We start from the raw sequence: 18400 nt of genomic DNA, 5'->3' as shown, positions 1-18400 counted from the left end.
CTATCTGCCCACCATCCATCACTATCCATTGCTATCATTAGCCACTCTCTACCCCCAGTCTCCCCAAAACAGATGGAGAAAGGTGGAAATGATTGCTTTAAAATGAATGTTTAGTCTATGATAATTTTAAGAGGAGCTTTGGTTTGAACGGACTCTCTGCTGCATTTTGTCTGCCTAGACATTTGATAGCAGCAGTACTCAGAACAAGAGCTTGAATACTAAGAACACTAGTCTAAATCAGATTACATATTGTTTGTTTCTGTATGGAATCAAAGAATCTAGGTGACAATGTTCCATTTTCCCATAATCCCCTCGTGACCTGCTTTTTGACACTTACGTCCAGTTCTTCCTGTGAAGCCATTTTGTAATAACGTCCTCGAAATTCTGCAGCAAACTGCAATGATGATGTTACAGAGCAGTCGACCAGTTCTCCCTTTTCTGCAAGGCTGACGGGACAGTACTGTCCAAACTCCCCCAGCCGATGCTGCAGCTCTTCAGGAGTGATACATAATTCAGCAATGCTGGCTGCTTTGCCTGGTAATAAAACCAATGTTTTACTAATGAAAGACATAGAAACATCAAGCATTTTTATTCAGAAGTCTTACAGTTTAGAAGAGATTGCAATTCATCATGTGAAAATGATGTGAAATAATGAGAATTAAAATAATGATTTTTATAGATTGATATTAAAATGAATTTGCAACCCATTTTACCAATTAATAACATTTTTCTAGCACTTATTAATGATGTGGGATACTCTGTGTGCTTAACTTATTCTGTTTTCCCTGGGACAGTTTTATTTATTCTTGATTGATTTACTCGTTTGTGTTGGTAAGGAACATTTCAGCTGTTTTATTCCTTTATATTGGTGAAAAAGTGTACAAGGTGTGATAAAAGCCTCCCCTTCACTCATCCATGTCTTGCAAATGCTACAGTCTATCTGGATGGTGTATATTCAAAATCTTGAATAAAATGTCATACAAAACCCGAACTGTTTTAAAATTATGCTTTTCAAGCTTGATGTGAATTTTTCTTTTTTTCTTTTGCTTACAACTTTTAAGAAGGTTGCAGCCACAGAGCTGTAAAAGTTAAAACTAGAAAGTAAATATAAGATAAGGAAGTTTGCCCTTCAGAGGCAAACAGGGTTAAACATACAGGTATGTTTAATCCTGACCATTGCTGACACACAAAAATTCAAGTGGGAACCGTGTCATTTTAGACCAAAGTGGTTTTCCACAGCACCGAATTTAACTTGGATGGAATATTTAACCTTAATTCCAAACTTATAATTCACATTTTCCCCCTTCTTCCATCTTCCTCCACTGACACTTATGTGAAGCTGCAAGTTATAGTCCCCCTATACTTTGAGGTATCCTTTGTGATTTATTACTGAATGTTGAAGAATCTGCAGTGGACCATGAGACCTCTGACATCTTTCAGCTGTATTCTGTTATCCCGTTCTTTGGAGAGTGACCTCAGACTGTCCTGTAGTTGGTTTTGTCTTTACTCTTTTTCAAGAGATCTCTTCAAGATCTCTGCAGAGGAGATCGAGGAATCTGAGACTATGTATGTGCTCAAGAACTAGCTTCATCCAAAGCAAGCTGAAGTTGAAATGCACTCATTACATTGCAGCTTCTTAAAGAAACAAATATTATTTTGAGAAATATTGTTTTTTCTTTTACCTTCTCTTACTCTTTCCAGGTATATCTGGATTTCTTTAATAACCACTTGAACTTCCTGCAGTAGTTTGTTCCAGACCCACCACTTGCTCCGAAAAGCATCAATCACACACCAGTTCTGATGCTCCTTCTTATAGTAAGTCCTGATTGCATTAATGTGCTGTTCATAGCAGGATTTTTTAATAGCTAGAATCTGTGAGCTGTCATGTTCAGGGTAGGGAGGCCTGAAGACAATGAAAAATAACACTGATGTAAGTATGAAGATTAGATAATTTCATAGAATTTCATGTGCAACTTCTAGAGTTCACTTTAAGGCCTTTTTACAAAATTCTGCTTACTTGACACTGTAGAACATATTTGAGAAATACAAATTTCTCATTGAGAATGTTCCCATTTACGTATGAAAAGCAGCATACTTCTGATCAGACAGTTATGTTCAGAAACAAAGAACAAAACTTTTGCTACTTAAGTCCAGATACAAATCAATAATTCCATGAAGGATTTTGACTGTATCAGCACGTATTAACTGACACACATTACTAATGCACCATTAAATGGTATCCTAGACAAAATGCTGTGAGACTTTTTAAATGGAAGTCAATTGTTAATGAAAACCAGGCTTGGTTTTGAATTGTGCCATTGTTTGAAATAAAGAATTAGCCACAGTCCTTGGATATATTTTGAAAATTGTCTGTCATATTTACATATACATAAATTAAAATAATCCATCTGAGCTCTAAAAATATTATGCGAGACCAGGAGAGAGATTTTGACTAGGACATAGAAGCATTTGCTGTTCTGGTTCTTAATTTAAATGATGCAAAAAAAACCCCAAAACCCACTTCTGTTTTAATAGGATTAATTTCTCTGTAATTTGTACCTTCGAGAAATGTCTGATATTGCACATTTGATTTGTATTTAAGTCAATAAAATGTAATTAGTCTGGTATTTAAAATGAAAAGTTTGAAGTAAGTACTTTCAAAAAGACAGCATTAATTTAATTTTTTGCAATGGAAATAGTCTTTAGGCTTTCAGTAAACAGTTAAGCATTGTACTGATTACTTGATAAAAACAAAGAGGCAAAATGAAGGAGACATGCAATAATGCTTTAAGCTATCTGGAACTTCTTAGAAACACTTCCTCTAATGAGAACCAGGTTCTCACACAATTTAATTTTAAGGTGAATGTTCTGTTCTTTTTAATTCTCTGACCATTTATAAACTACTTACTACTCTTCTTCAAAAACAACCAATAGCTCTTTTAAACAGAATGTTTTTATCTCCTTAGAAAAACAAAGAAGGGACTGAGTTGAACTGAAAGGTTTGGATGAGTAACTCACGAATTGTATACATTATTAAAATATACATTATTTCCATCTTTTAAAAAGAACTCAAATTGACTGAAAAGAGAGCTTATTAGATGAAGTATCAATTTCCCTTATGATGGTAATAGTTGAATTGATGAATAATAAACTTCAGCAGCAGAGTGAACTAGTAACATTTCTGATGTACGATTTCGTTAAAACCAGTTTAACTAAGCAGCGGGTGCACAGCATTGCACATCTGTGACCTCAGTCATGCCAGCAGGGGATCTGGCCAGAGCATGCCACAAATTCCTTATGCCTTTGTTTCTGATCTACGGAAATCAAAGTGTTAAAATGCAGAGAGACTGGTGCCCATGTCTTCTCATATGTGGAGTTTGGAGACAGCTGGGTTATGCACCAGCTTAGATACAGCCTTTCTGGGTATAGCACTTGAGGCACATAAACAGAGAAATTACAATATTGTGTGGGTAAAAATATTGATATCATGGAGCATCACTACCTATTCATGCTTTCCTTATCCGACAGTGCTCTTCTGAACACTTCCTTTGTATCCATTTCTAATTCAAAGATCTTCATTGGAATTATCCTAGCTGATTCCAACAGTTTTACTTGGTTTGTTGTTACAGGGTATCCATCTATTACAACTCTGCATACAAACAGAAACAGAAAGACAGATTTCCTAAGAAGTCAATATCTAATTAACCCGTAAGACTGTATTTCCTAGTACATTCTAAATTGAGACAAAAGTCTACAGCCATGCCATGAAGTTATTGCTTCCCTGACTTGATAGACAAGTCTTCACTCTTTAGAATTTACAATAAAAAAAAAACCAACAAAAATCAAGTAGCTAGAATAAGAAATAGTAAAGAAAATACACAAAAGGCAAAAGGTATAGGAATGTAGGTGGATGGCTCTGACTTGTGAAAATGGCAGGCTTTAAAATTCTGACCTATCAGTCTTTCAGAAGCATAATTTTAAGTGTGAAAATCTCCATATGGATTGAGAGGAATAGTTTTTAAAGTAGAGGTAAAATTATATACAGTCCTTGAAGAGTCTTTTTAATCATATTGAAGAAGAGATGCTTTTCACTTATTAGGCAATACTGGGGCAAAATATATTGAAGCAATATTCCAGTATTTAACATGAAAGAAGTGTTGAAAGAATTCTGCTCTCAAGCTGAAACACTTTTCAGAGATTATTCCAGAATTGCCTTTCCCTATAAACAATTCTCCTTTTTGGATAGAGGAGTTGAATGTCATGAAGCTTTTTAAGTCTGCCCAGTATGGAAGGTGTTTTAGTGATGGAGAAAGAGCCTAGGAAATCAGGATCACATAGGAATGAGGTGTAAAGACTTGCTGGTTTCAGTTCCTCTGTAATAACTTCAGTTGTAACAAAACCAGAAAAAACACTGAGTACTGAACCAGTCTGCATGACCAGAGAGAATCAGATGCCTGAGTTGGTGCTGGAGTTGGTTTAAGAGAGAGAAAATGGTAGTTCTCAAAGGATAATAGAAAATAGTGGCTTATTGCCTGAAGAAAGGTAGCTTCCATACAGCATATTATTTGGATTTACTGGAATATACTTACTTGAAAACTGCAGAAAATTATGCATCAGTCTGGTTTCCCAGAGTAATGCGAAGAAGCTAATTTTGTATGGATTATTTTGTTAACACATAAACCACTGATGTGTCTCAGTGAAATTGTTTTAGTGATGACATGGGAATCACTGCCTGTGAAGGGACAGGCATGTCTTGAAAAAAAACCCCAAACCCAAGCAAGACTCTTACCCAGCAGTATTACACACGTGGTTCATCAAAGCCACATCTAGAGCCTGGATAGCTAGTGCATCAGGTACAGTCAGTCCTTTGTGAAGGTGCCGGTTTAACATAAGTGCCAGCTGACTCTCAGGCTGATTGTTTAACACAAGCCGCATGGCATCTCCTATACTCAGACGCAGTAACCCATATACACTTGCAAATTTCTTGGCAACTGCAAAATATTTTGATTTCAATGCACAACTTTTATGTAAGCAACATCACAACTTAGTTCGTTCAAGTATGTCCTTAGTCTTAGGAGTTAACTGCTCAGCTCATTCCCTGGGTCATTTCCAATGCAGAATCTTGGTGAGTGGGTACCCTCAAGGGCCCAAACCTTTGCATAGACATGTGCAGAGCATGTCCAATGCACTAACAGCATTCAATTCAGCACTTCAATTGCAATTGCAATTGAACTGCAATTTAACAACTTCAGCAGCAATAGTCAGTATTATTACAAAATATTTTAGAAAATATGCCCCTTTTACAAAACAGCTTAGCTGTTACATCAGTTTTCCAGGAAATATGGTTAAAATTTCCTCCTTAATCGGAAATAATTTGAATCCATCTCTTCTTTTTTTAATATTCTAACCTATTCTAACCTATTCTAACCATTAAGCTATGGTGAAAGCTGAATTTTCAACATCCTCAGTTAAAGGCAGAGACCTGTGGATTGAAAGAGTCATGGAGAAAGAAGGAGAGGGGAGAAAGAAAATCTAGACGTTTGGAAACAGACTGGGGAATGTGAGATTTGGGTTTGGGTTCTGGTCCTATATTGTAGGACCAAAATATATAGAATAGGAATATTTCTTCATTTTACATTAGATCATATTGACAGAAAGAAATAAAAAACAATTAGAAAATAACAGAAATAATACAGGAGGTACAAATAGTGTAAGCCCACATTTCCTATCTGCTAGTCCAGGTCACTAACTTCTTAAGAAGCTGGGATAAAATTCAGATGGACAACGCATAAGTATCTGATTGTCAAGACACTAGAGAATGTAACTAAAAGAATCTATGCCGGGCAAGAAAAGCAGGAAGACCAATAATATTAATGGTTTATGATTTTTTAATAGCAGTAACGACAGATACACAGTTATTAGATAAGGTTTTGCTCTATAGATAATACGGGTCCTACCTGTAGTCTTTCCAGATTTTGGAGGTCCCACAATTGCAATCTTAACTGGCACAGGTGGTTTAGGTTTTGGCTGACAAATATATTTGATAGGATTTTTCATAAATGTTTCTCTATTTTCTTTACTTGAAAAGAAATAAATATATTGTCGATGGATTACAGGAAAGACTTCGTTTCCATAGCTTTGTGGTGGCTTCATTACATCTCCTTCACTTAGCTGTAGAATATACAAAATGGGAAGCAGTTGATTAGGTTTGACAAGGCCTACAGAAGTGGCTTTACAAGGGGGTAGAGGAGTATCAACTGTATGAAACAAACCATTAAAGCATTCTGAAATTCATACATATGGGCATAATATTTTGTCCGAGTCTGAGGAACTTCCATACATATGCAATTCTTACACCAAAAGATAAAGTGAACGTTGGAGACATCAAGAATATTCACTGTTTCCAGTAGGTGGTACCATAACACTTTCTGTCCATCAAGAGAGTGTAGTCAGAGGATATAACATAATACTTTTTTAATTTTCAAAGAATAAAGAAAATAATTTTATTCCTCTATGAATTACTTATGAGCTTGACAGTGTAAGATACACTGAGAATATTCAGCAGAATATTCAGCAGAAGTCATGTACAAATGACGAAACCAGAAAAGAATATCAATACTTACTTTATGGTGAAGTGTAAAACCACAACAAGGCCAGCCAAAAAAACTTTTGGTAAAATACATACACTGCTGATGAAATCTTTTCAAACGCATCAGACAGCCAATTAGAAAGTCTGTAGTGTTGCTGGATTATTGAGCTGTGAGAGGAGCACTAATGGTCATTGCAGAAATGCTAAATGCATTCCTTGCACCACTGTTCACTATGAAACAACTTAGTCGTGTCCCCATTGCAGCCCTTCTTGGAGGAACTGCCTGAAAGTGTCAATAAAAGATGTTTTAGAACAAACTGCTGACACCTGCAGAAAAAGTTACTCAGACCAGATGTCATTCACCCTACAGTTCTAAAGGGACTCAGAAGCGAAATTGTTACTGACTAATGTGTAACCTATTGCTTACGTTGGCCTTCCTTCCACAAAAAAGGAGAGTGGAGAAAGTGACTGTTTTTTGAAAAGGCCTCCAGGATAGATCCTGGCAAACAGCCCAGTAAATCTAACCCTGTATTGAGCAAATTGAAACACATTAAGAGGGAAAAAAACCCCAGGCATACATAGGAAACAATGGAGAAGAGCCAACTCAAGCTTCTTGTAAAGGGAAATCATACCTCACAAATCTACTAGTATGCTTTGAAGGAGTCAGTAAATATATAGATAAGTTGATTTGGTTGTTACAGTAAGAGATGGGACTGTTCTACTGTGTGGCATTACCTTACCAGAATCTTCTCTGATTCCCAGGTTACTGTTCCTGCATCAATTCATTTCAGGGTGCTTGTCCTCAATTTATAAGACATTGGGAGTCTGTTCTACTGTGTATCTGCCCTATTCATCCCGCAGCTCATAATTTTTATTCTCTGCTTATCTAATCAGTTGCATAACTCCTTTCCTCCACCCTAAATTTAATCTAAAAGTAATTGGCGTGTACTCTGTCTGTCTTTATGCAAAAAAAACTCTGGTCTGTAATCAATTTCATAATTTCTATTATATCTTAAAATTCTCTCAAAATGATCCTATTTCCCTTTCATTATTGTTAGCATGTACATTTCCACTATTAGCTCACACAATCTACTAGATTTCAGTGACTTCTTTCTTCTAACTGAATTGTACTTTCTGGTTGATAAAAAACCACTATACAGCATGAATATATGGAGAAATGGAATGACAAAAATGTAGTGAAATCTAAGAGAACAAAGTGCAAAGTCTAGCATGCAGGGACAAATAAGAATTAAACATATAAGCTGGGGCTCAGTAATTGGAAATGACAGAAGAGATATCTACCTCTATCAGTATGTCCCTAGATTATTAGATGCCAATTTGATGCAGCCATGGAAAAGGCAATTCTGATCCTAAAATATTTTAGGAATTTTGATTGTATAAATCTGTAATAAGAGTTGATCTGTATACAGTTCTGATTGCCAAGGTTAAAGAAAAATAAATGTGATCTGGAACAGGTGAAGACCCAACACAATGACTATACAAAAGGGAATAAAAGTTACTTGATTAAGTAGCATAGTAAAATGAAGGCGAAAGTATGTTTCTTTCAGGAACTTCCTGTTTTCTGTATCTCGTTCACTGGGGTTTTTTAAATCAATCCTCCTTTTTATTTCTCATTTACTCACAATCCAACCTGTTTTTATTTCTAGCATTAAAACCAAAACCATACTTACTAACATTTCACTTGCTACTTACAAAACTGTATCAGCCCACTTTTGGGGACAGACATGAGTACTTTCTGACCTTGACTTTCCAGATCTCAGTAAAATACTATGGAATTAGATTTGTTGCTCTTCAGATTTGTAAATTTTGACAACAAATAATTATTTCTGATGGATTATATATATTTAACATCTGTTGGCTTACTTTTTTGCCAGTGCTAGGGTTAGTGGCCACCTGTATGACTTCTTACAAATTCAAATCCCAAATCCTTTCAGTTTGTTTTCACTGCTTCTGAAAGGCTTTAAGACATTCTCTGTTCTCCAGGGTTTTGTGTATCATTAAGAGTTAGGCATTTCTTTCGGGTTCAGTGCCACCTTTAATTGTTACCAATGCTAATCTAACTGATTTTACTAAGTGCCTCTCAACCTTAAGTTAGCTGCAACTCTGAAAAGACTAACAACTTTTATTATCAATACTTGCTGTATTTTGTGTATATCAAGTGGTGTAATGTTGATTCAGTAATGTAGTGTTCATGACATATTTCTGGTATTACCTGCTATTGTATGACAATATTTTTTTAATGTGAAATATATTTTAAAAGATACTATTTCTTGAAAGTGTTCTTCAGCTATATAAGAACATTACCTTGATTGGATCCCACTGACCAAAAGAACTTGGAAATTTATATGAGAAAACTAGCATCTTCTGTGCAAGGGGCAAACTTATTGGGTAGCATTTCTCAAAAATGCTTCCACGATTTTCCATTAGAGAATTCAGCTTGCTGTATATTTGGTAGTGTACAATGCGAGGCTTCCGTCCTCCATCGATCTCAATTAGTGGTATTAACCATTTTTCAAGTTCCTCCTGGTTAATGAAAAAGTAATGAAATATTACAATCATAAGCACAATCAGAATTTTAATAATGGCCAACAGCAGGATTTTCTGTGAACTATCAGGGATTTCTTGAGCATGTTCTCAGTCACTGTAAATCAGCAAAATTTGATTCAAGATAGGAATTGGTTTTCCTGCCCACTGAAGTTTAAATTAGCCAGCCTATATTAAGTATCACACTATTAATAATAAAAAAATAAAAATAATAAAAAAAAAACCCACCAAAAAACAAACAAAAAACCCCCAACAAAAAAAGAGACAGCCTGACAGTTAACTTTAAGGAATCTCCTATGATAAAGCTAAAGCTTGAGAAGCATATTTTATTAAAAAAATAAATAAATAAAAATCATATATAGTTCTTTCCCTACTTCCAACAATTTAGAATGGCTTACTTAGTTACTCTCCAGAAATATTGCTGCTCTCTGGTGATTTATTCCCCAGCTTACTCAACTAAAATATAAACCAAGTCCATTTTCTACAGAGTTTTTTTCTAGCAACCTAATACTGTTACAAGTGCTAATGTGTTTTAATGTCATCATTTATTTTCCATAAAAGACCAAGATTCCACAATGTTAAAGAGGACCAACGATTAAAGAATCAGAGAACAGCAAAGAAGAGTCTTGAGTAATGAATCAGAAATACTTACTTACTATACTTAAAAGTTATTTAAAGTTTTTATAAAGGCATAAATGTTCTTGGAATTAAAAAATAATGAGAAAAATATTGAGTAAACTGTAAGTAGGGGATACTAGTAGTATCTAGTCCCAATTCCCAATATGTAATTCTAGTATATGATACTACTTCTGTGTAATTCCTCAACTTACACGTATCTGTATAGATCCACAGTATTGGATATTTCCACTTACTGTCATAAGCAGAACTCGATGTAATAATGAACTCTAAAACACTAGTCACCTCTTTTGTTGCTGAGATGTATGTACTTTTTGAAAGAAACAAAATTTGCTGACTCTCTTAATTGCCTGTTCCTTTTCCGATCATATTTTTCATCAGTTTACTAATGCAACATATCTTATGCTTCCAAATAACACAGAGGAAGAGTGCTCCAGGAACTATGGTATTCCACTAGCTTTAACTTGAAACATTGTATTGTTCTCGTAAAGGCTATTCCTGGGATTTCTTGCTTATTGCCTCTTATGGGCCCTAACCTAAATTCCTTCAAATTCTATTTTGCATTCATTCAGAACCCCTAAAATCATTTTTGTGATTATCATAGGGATACATATGCATTGAATAGTTCAATAAAATTTTCCCATTTTACGATCACTTTTGAAAGTTGAATGTATTTTCAATTCGTCTTCTTCCGAAATTAATGGAAAGGTGAATCTCTGAGCACAAAACATTAATCTTTTCCACACAGCTTATGCTTCCTTGTAGTGCAAAGAGTGTTAGGAGCTATTCTTGATTCATCTGATATTTAATCCATTAACTATTAAAGAGAACCTTGAATAAGTCATACTTGTGGTATTGGTAAAGTTTGGATTCACTTTGCAAATATTGCATCTATGTCTTGGCTATCTACTGCTGCAAACTTTCTCTCTGGTCAGTGAATAGAGTTTCTTCTAAGTGATGATTAGTTTCCTCCTGAAGCAAGATACTTAATATAGAGTAAAGAAGTGGCACATATCTACTTACTGCCTTAGATGTGGGCATCAACGTTGCAGATATCTAAAGTTAGATGAGGTTACCTCACCATAGGTAATTGCATTGATTTCAGGAAAATTACATTACTAAGAACTGTGTAAAAATCAGAGTTGTCTAATAAGAATTTTGCCTTAAAAATTATTTTGAAGTACTGTTCACATATTTTAACTCTCTAGTGTGGTTGCCTGCATCAACTGGCCTATCACAAAGGAAATAAGGACCTTAAAACTGGGTAGGTCTGCTGAAAAGTTCCCTTTGTTTCTTTCCCAACAATATTAGTCTTATAAATTGTGTACTTTTTAAAGTATATACCTTCTCACTACAAACTTCATCTTGCTCACATATTTAGATCATGAGTACAGCAGCATGATTGTTTAAGCACTGTAACTTTTAAATTGACAAGTAAAACTGAATATTCTTCTTTTATCATGTGATGATATAATTGAACAAAATAAACCGTGGAATAGGTACCTGTACACCTTGTAAACCATCCATGTCTGAATAAAACTTTTCTGTAATTTCATTTTGTATGCGGTCAACAGCATCAATCTCCAGTTCTTCTTCAGCCTCTTCTTCTTCTTCTTCTTCTTCTTCTTCTATAAACTCTCCTTCAAGTATAGCTTCAATATCTTCAGTTTCCTCTGTGGCTTCGTAATGCTCCTTATTTGCTAAAGCCTAAAAAAGTAAAATATTTTGTTGTTTTATATTTATGATACAGATGTTTTGAATAAACATATGGTATTGTCTCTTTTTATTTAGAAAAATCACTAATTCAACAAAACCTCATTTTGGGGTATTTTTATCATAAGCAAAAATCTAGTAAATTCTAGATGAAAATACAGACGTATTGCATTGTGCATACAGTGAAGCATTGTACCAGTTCAAAATGTGCTTAAAAAACTGAAGTGGTATACTGCAGTTTTGAGAAAAGGAGTATTTTTTTCATATATGCTATTGTAGTTTGTCAGAGCTTTGGCAGAAACAAGCATGTTAGCTGAAAGCGTAGTTGACAGAATTCCATGAGCAGTCAAGTAGTACATTAATGCATTTATAAATATACTATGTAATTGAGTTTGGGCAGAAATCCTGGTACAGTCTTATTCTGGATTAAGCATGGATTTGACAGAGTACTTAAAACACATGCCTAATTGCAATTAGTGGGACTACTGTCATTTAACCCTGGTTTAACCCCAGTTGGCAACTAAGCCCCACACAGCCATTCACTCACTTGCCCCCTGGTTGGATGAGGGAGACAATCAGAAAAATAAAAGTGAGAAAACTTTTGGGCTGAGATAATGACATGTTAATAGGTAAAGCAAAAGCCACATGAGAAGCAAAGCATGAAGCAACAAGGAATTCATTTACTCCTTCCCATGGGCAGGCAGGTGCTCAGCCATCTGCAGGACAGCAGGGCTCCGTCATGTGAAACAGTTACTTGAGAAGACAAATGCCATCACTCTGAACGTACCCCCCTTCCTTCTTCTTTCCCCAGCTTCATACACTGAGCTTTATACACTTTATACATATGACACCGTATGGTATGGAATATCCTTTTGGTCAGTTCAGGTCAGCTGTCCCGGCTGTGTCCCCTTCCAGCTCCTTGTGCACCCCAGCCTGCTCACTGGTAGGGTAGTGTGAGGAGCAGAAAAGGCCTTGGCTCTGTGTAAGCACTACTCAGCAGTAACTAAAACATCCCTGTGTTATCACACTGCAGAATAATACCAGAACATAGCCCATACTGGCTACTCTGAAGAATATTAACTATATCCCAGCCAAAACCAGCACAGCTACTCTTACACTTACAAGTAGATACATTAAACACATTGGTAAGTATTTTGCTGAATTGGAGCATATTGAAAATTCTTTTAAAATAGTTTTTCGTGTTCATGAATTAATAGTTTCTGAAACAATCTAAACATCATGACAAATGATTTTTAAAAGTAGAAGTTTCTGACAGTCTGTCACATTTTTACTATTCTACGTTGCCCTGAAAACTCTTTAACTAAAATCTCTAGAATTTTCTAAGATACAAATGCAAACACTTCTATTTAAAATCTTTCTTAATAGCTTTTCTTACCTCCTCTTTCTTTTGTTTTTGTTCTGCTAGAAGTTCTTCCCTTCTTCTAGCAATCTTCTTATCCTGTTAGTGAAAAAAAGATGTAAGAAGACAATGATCTTTCCTAATGAAAGTTCTTTTCTGAGAACTGGTAATGTGACTTAGAATTAACGTTCTTTCTACCTTAAAGCTCTGTTTCCAGTTGTTTCCGATGTTAAAAAATACTGCAGCTTGAAATTTTGCAGACCAGATACATCTCTCTACTAGGTGAACATGTAAGTAAATTTTAGTAAAACTAATTTGGCAACCTCTGAGACTGAGATTGGGGGGGGAGGGAAGGCTGTGATTCTGATCACACTGAAAATATAGCACTCTTACTGGTAAACTACAGTGTTTCTAAACTTACAGGTGTTTTCTACTATTTGGGAAGGGGGTGAATGAGCATAGTATTAAATGTGTGCTGTTCCCTATGCCTGCTTAGAACTGCCTAATTTTGACCAAGTTGTAAGCATTTGAAATACATTTCCCCATACATATTCAGTAGATATATGTGAAATACCCGATGGCTAAATCCTAACTCAGAAATAATATACTCTGAAGCATTCTACTTCAGGCCAGTGGGGTTGATGGGGATTAAACCTGTAATTGCTATTCTTGCACACTGTAATGCTGTCACCTGAACTGAGGTCAGAGGAACTGAGTATGTCAACAAGCAGGCAATAGTGCAATTTTAGAAATCTGTGTTAACTCCAAGCAAAGTGGCCTGGATACCAAAGCATTCTAAGCAGAGCAGAAAGAAACTCTGCACAGACTAGTTTTCTCTGCTCTTGTGACTAAACTCTGGTGTTCTGATGGCACAGCACTGCAGGTATACTCATTGCTTTCGGTGTCTTGTTGCCAGCTTCCTTCAGTGGAGAAGGAAACTCTACAGCAGCATTCAACTGGTCTGTCTGTTTTTCTCAGACTTTTCTGTATGTTCTCCAGCTTTAACCCTTCTAATAAAAGAAGGGTCAACAGTACACTCAGCCATGCTGCATTCTCAGAGCACCATCTGACTTGCTCACCAACTGTATGCTATGGAAAAAGAATCTGTAACTAAAAAATGTATATTGCAATACACACGAGCAAAAATATCAAATTGCTGTTACTTCAGAAATACTGTTTCTGATCTTTCCTTTCTTCTTAATGCCTTTATCAATTTGTATCACTGTTTTCTGTATATGTTTTAAATGGGAACCTTTGTTTTCCATGTTGTCAGGAGCTATATTGATGCCTAAACGATTCATTAGCAGTTTGAACCCTAGGATCTGTAGCACAGATATTTGCCACATGAATTATCAGAGTAACTGCCTACAGGGTGAGCTTAGTACAGCAATAGTCAGTTGCACAGTTGGTCACTAGGATGTACCTTTTCCAGCAAGATTTCCAACTTGCATCAGGAAAGACTAAGTTGAAAAAATATTTTTACTCTCGTGGATTATCTGCATTCTCAGAGCCAAACCCTGGCACAGGCAGTTCGGAAAACTTACTGGTATTGTATGAGCCTTGTCCCAGTTTCCGTTGTACTAATTTCCTGTGTGTCAGCTGCTCTGTAGTAACTTGCACTCAGACCTTTTCTGATAGTACATGTGAAGTAGTTTATCTCACTTTTACTGACAGTTAGGAACCTTGAATATATTGCATGTCCTCATTGTAAACATCTGCATAGAAGTTTCAGGTTACTTCAAATAACTTGTAACCTGTGCAGTAGTAGGCACAATTTTGTTCAAATGGGAGACTGCAGCTGCAGCAGGACTGAGAATGTGGCTTAGTGCTATTACATTTCTATGCAGAGTATCACAGCTGGAAAAACAGACACATACACCATACAGTACCTGTGAAGTCAGCCTATGGGAGGTGCAGATCAACTCACACATGCGCAGGGAATATGAGATGCAACGACAGTATGGTGCGTGAGCTGTGTATTTTATTTTGTATGGTCACATTCACTCTCTCCATGTAGTTGACTTTTTTCCAGGACTTTCCAGATGTCTGGCATTCTGTCAGACTGCCAGTTGGCTGGCAGCACAGCTATTTTCTTGGGCTGCAAGATATCTAAACTCCTGCATGCATTAACTGCACAGAGGAGGAAAGCAGCCCTAAATTCTTTTTAGTTTCTATGGTAGATCTAAAAATGCTGTGAATGTGTGGAGTGTGTCGGCTGGCTTCCATATCTATTTCTCTGTGTGCTCTTCCCTGCTTTGTGAGTTTTAGAATCTGTGTTCAGACCCATGCTGCTGAAATTACAAGAAAGGATACAGGACTGAAAACGTACCCTTATTTTTGCTTTCAGGTCTTTCAGTTTCTTTCTATTTTCCATTCTTTTATGCTGTCTTTCTTTCCATTTCTGCAGACGTGGAGGAAAAAGGCGGTCAAGAACATCACTCTCTTCTACTTTAATATAAACTGCAACATCAGGACAAAGTCCTTGTTCTGACAAATACTGAGCTTCATCTGAAGTACGAGGGAATCCATCCAGTATAAATCCCGTGGACCTAATTGGAAAATAAGATATTTATCATTACACAATGTAGTTTAAAGCACAACACAGGGAAAATGCAACTAATTTGGAAAAAAACCCCACAGAACCAAACAAACCAAAAAACAACCCTAAAGCAACTCTCTTATTAAATGTGTATGCTAAAAGTAAACAAAAAAATACTTTCAGGTATTATCTTTTTACAATGTAAGGAACTTGAAAAAGCCAAAATAAATTGTGTCCTCAGTATTGCTTGTGTGACTCTAAAAGCAGTACTTCTTAGGTGCTACTCTTGAAAAAATAGAAGGTGCCCCAAAGATCATTTTGGTAACATCTGCTGCAGAAAGCTTGTTGCCTGAAAATTTGTTTTTCAGCAACGCCTGTCAATTTCTTCTCTAGTACAGGGAGTTTTGCCCTGGCTTTTTTTGCCACTCAGCAGATTTTGCCACTGAGCATGACCTACATCTCCTTTCCTGCAGATATTAAAACCAGGTCAGGTATGTCTGGAAAGCTGTACGGCTTGTTGGAGCTCCCAAAATCTCAAATTAGATGAGTAATTCTAAAATGCTGAAAGGTGTGTTAATAAGAAGTTCATATTTCTCTTTATTACTTTTAAGAGAATGTTGTCCCCTATTTGCTGGCTGCAGGACAAAAGTTTACATGAGGATATTGTTTATTCTTTTTAAGGCATTTCTCATACTGTTAGGAATTGAAACTTAATGTTCAAACATTAAAAAAAAAGCAGCTATGATGTAGATGGAAATGGATGGAAGAGATAGGACATGAAAAAAAGGGATATTCCCTGCTGAAGTTACATCCTAAAAATCCAGTCTGCTTTCTAGGAGTCAATGATCATATTTATTCATGCCGCAATAACCCACATTTATCACAGTGTTACGGATGTACTCTCTGATATGAAAAGAAGTCTGTTGTGGATACATCACTGGACATTGTGATGAATGCACAAGATAGATAACCTGATTCTGTGCTATTTTGGAGCACAGAATACTTTGCTTTTGCTTTCCACACAATAGTTACAATGTATGTAAACCAATTTTTTCAGCTGGGTTCCAGCTCTCCATATTTATTAATTAAATGAAAACACAAAAGGTTTATTTACATATCTATCCTGTAAGCCCATGGAAACTACCCATTCAGGAGATTTAACCCAAATCAAGTGCACCAAGTATTTTTGTCCAGTCCTGTGCAGAGCGCGTGAGACGATGTATTACTGTCAAAATACCAATCAAAATAGAGCAATAAACCAAGACTGAGAGGTAGGTCATGATTCATAAGAAGTACAAGAGCATTGAAATAATCTCTGCAATTTGTAATTGTGGACACAATGAATTATATCTTTATAAGATTAATTAAAGAGGGAATCTAATTACAGTTACCGGAATGGCTCTTTTTTCCACCAGTCAAGAACAATCTTATCAAGAACGTCTGGAGGCAGTGGGTCTTTATCCATCAGATTTGCTTTGATTGCCTCTTCCTCAGGGGTTAACGTCACTTCCTTTATATAAAGAAAATCCACAAAATAATGAAAAAAAACCCCCCAACAAAACACCATTAACAGAAAGAAAGAAACATTTGTGGTTTGGTTTTGGTTTGGGTTTTTTGGCTAAGTAAGGTACTGTTTTAATTTGATTTAAGGCAGCAGAAACAAACTCATTTGCCACATTTCACTGCATTATAAATTTGGCGATATTTTCAAATGCTTGAGGTTGTATTTAATTATACATATGCTCAATAGCGTAGAAACTGAAATGCTCGCACTTTCTCCCAATTGCCTACAAGAAGTTTTCCCCTGAGTTATACATGTTCTCATGCTGGAAAACTATCTGCACTACATCAGAATGGTTTCTTTTTCACTTGTTAAGGAGCAACTTTTATCTTTTGATACAATCAGAAGATGTCAAAGAAAGATATGTAAGGGGATAAGCATATGACGAGAAATCAGACAGATAGCCATTGTTCTATAGAGCAGTGGTAGTATTAATGACTAGTCAAATACAGAGCATTCAAATACCAAAACCTAGCTGTCAAATTCTTGTGAAAAACTGTTTTTTCAGAACGTGTAACACTGTGAGAGTCATATGGCTCAGGATGCACTTTTCATAGAATGGCTTCCTGACACAAACTGCAGTAAAAAAGAATGAAAAAGAATACAGATGATTGGCGATTCTGGATTAGTTTACATCAGTCACAGTAGGTCTACTGGATAAAAGACAACACTAGAAGTCAGACAATATCACTGTTTCTGACCTGCTGTGTTATTTTTTCATGGTAACATTCATAGAAGAAAATATTATTATGTAGTTAGTTGATTTTTTCCCCCAATAAAACAGAATTGCAAAGTTTGTAAGAGAAAATGTACCTGGTATCCTTTAAAGAGTTCAACGGTTTTTCTGCCATATGTTATAAAAGTCTCATTTCTAAAAAAATCATCTGGATTTATTTAAGATGATGAGATATACACTACCAAAAGAGTGTGTTGTTTAAATGTCAGTGGTGATCACACATGCACCTAAGTTGCATCCAAAGTCACTTGGAAAGAAAACTTGATATGCAGCTAGGTATTCTCCTCTACCTCTCTGCAAATGGATTTAAGTTGTCCCCTGACATTCTATTGAGAATTCATTACGAAGTTCTGCTGTCCTTTCCTTATGTAGTACTCATATTAACCCAAATTGCTCAAGAATTTGTTAGCATAACCTGTCAGAAAATAAAGGAATAACCCTTTTAACAAAAAGATCCAACGGATCAGAAGATCCAAGGAAACCCCAAAGTGACTGTAGGGAACTGCTTGCTGCAAGGACATGTCTGAGTAAGAATTCCTATGCCTGACATCTATTCTGATAATGTAGCCAAAAGAACTTGAGAATATGCTGGAAGCCACAGGTCTAATGTAGCATGTATGTGAGTAGTATTTTGTCTAGTGGCTGACCCAGCATACATGTTAAAAGAAGTTAGTAGGGCATAACGGATACCTAAGCAGGCA

At 36.0% G+C, this 18400-nt stretch overlaps 1 protein-coding gene across 5 annotated transcripts in view; it reads right to left on the bottom strand.

The window, feature by feature from the left end:
- The window catches only part of AK9 (adenylate kinase 9), a 71940-nt gene that overhangs the window by 6787 nt on the left and 46753 nt on the right, over window positions 1-18400 (bottom strand). For 3 of the 5 annotated variants that reach the window (XM_030490193.1, XM_030490194.1, XM_030490195.1), the window contains 10 exons: window positions 16794-16912; window positions 15193-15412; window positions 12900-12962; window positions 11294-11497; window positions 8915-9133; window positions 5958-6171; window positions 4790-4991; window positions 3503-3649; window positions 1683-1903; window positions 338-534 (listed from right to left, as the gene is read on the bottom strand). In XM_030490193.1, coding sequence (XP_030346053.1) covers window positions 338-534; window positions 1683-1903; window positions 3503-3649; window positions 4790-4991; window positions 5958-6171; window positions 8915-9133; window positions 11294-11497; window positions 12900-12962; window positions 15193-15412; window positions 16794-16912 — 1806 coding nt within the window. Of the gene's footprint in view, window positions 1-337; window positions 535-1682; window positions 1904-3501; window positions 3650-4789; window positions 4992-5957; window positions 6172-8914; window positions 9134-11293; window positions 11498-12899; window positions 12963-15192; window positions 15413-16793; window positions 16913-18400 lie in introns of those variants that run through there. The other 2 variants (XM_030490196.1, XR_003991949.1) reach the window with 2 other exon arrangements.

The sequence above is a fragment of the Strigops habroptila genome, chromosome 6 (assembly GCF_004027225.2).
Source record: "Strigops habroptila isolate Jane chromosome 6, bStrHab1.2.pri, whole genome shotgun sequence".
Taxonomy (NCBI): domain Eukaryota; kingdom Metazoa; phylum Chordata; class Aves; order Psittaciformes; family Psittacidae; genus Strigops; species Strigops habroptila.
The sequence above is the reverse complement of the archived record's forward strand: the minus strand, read 5'-3'. Positions and strand labels throughout refer to the sequence as shown.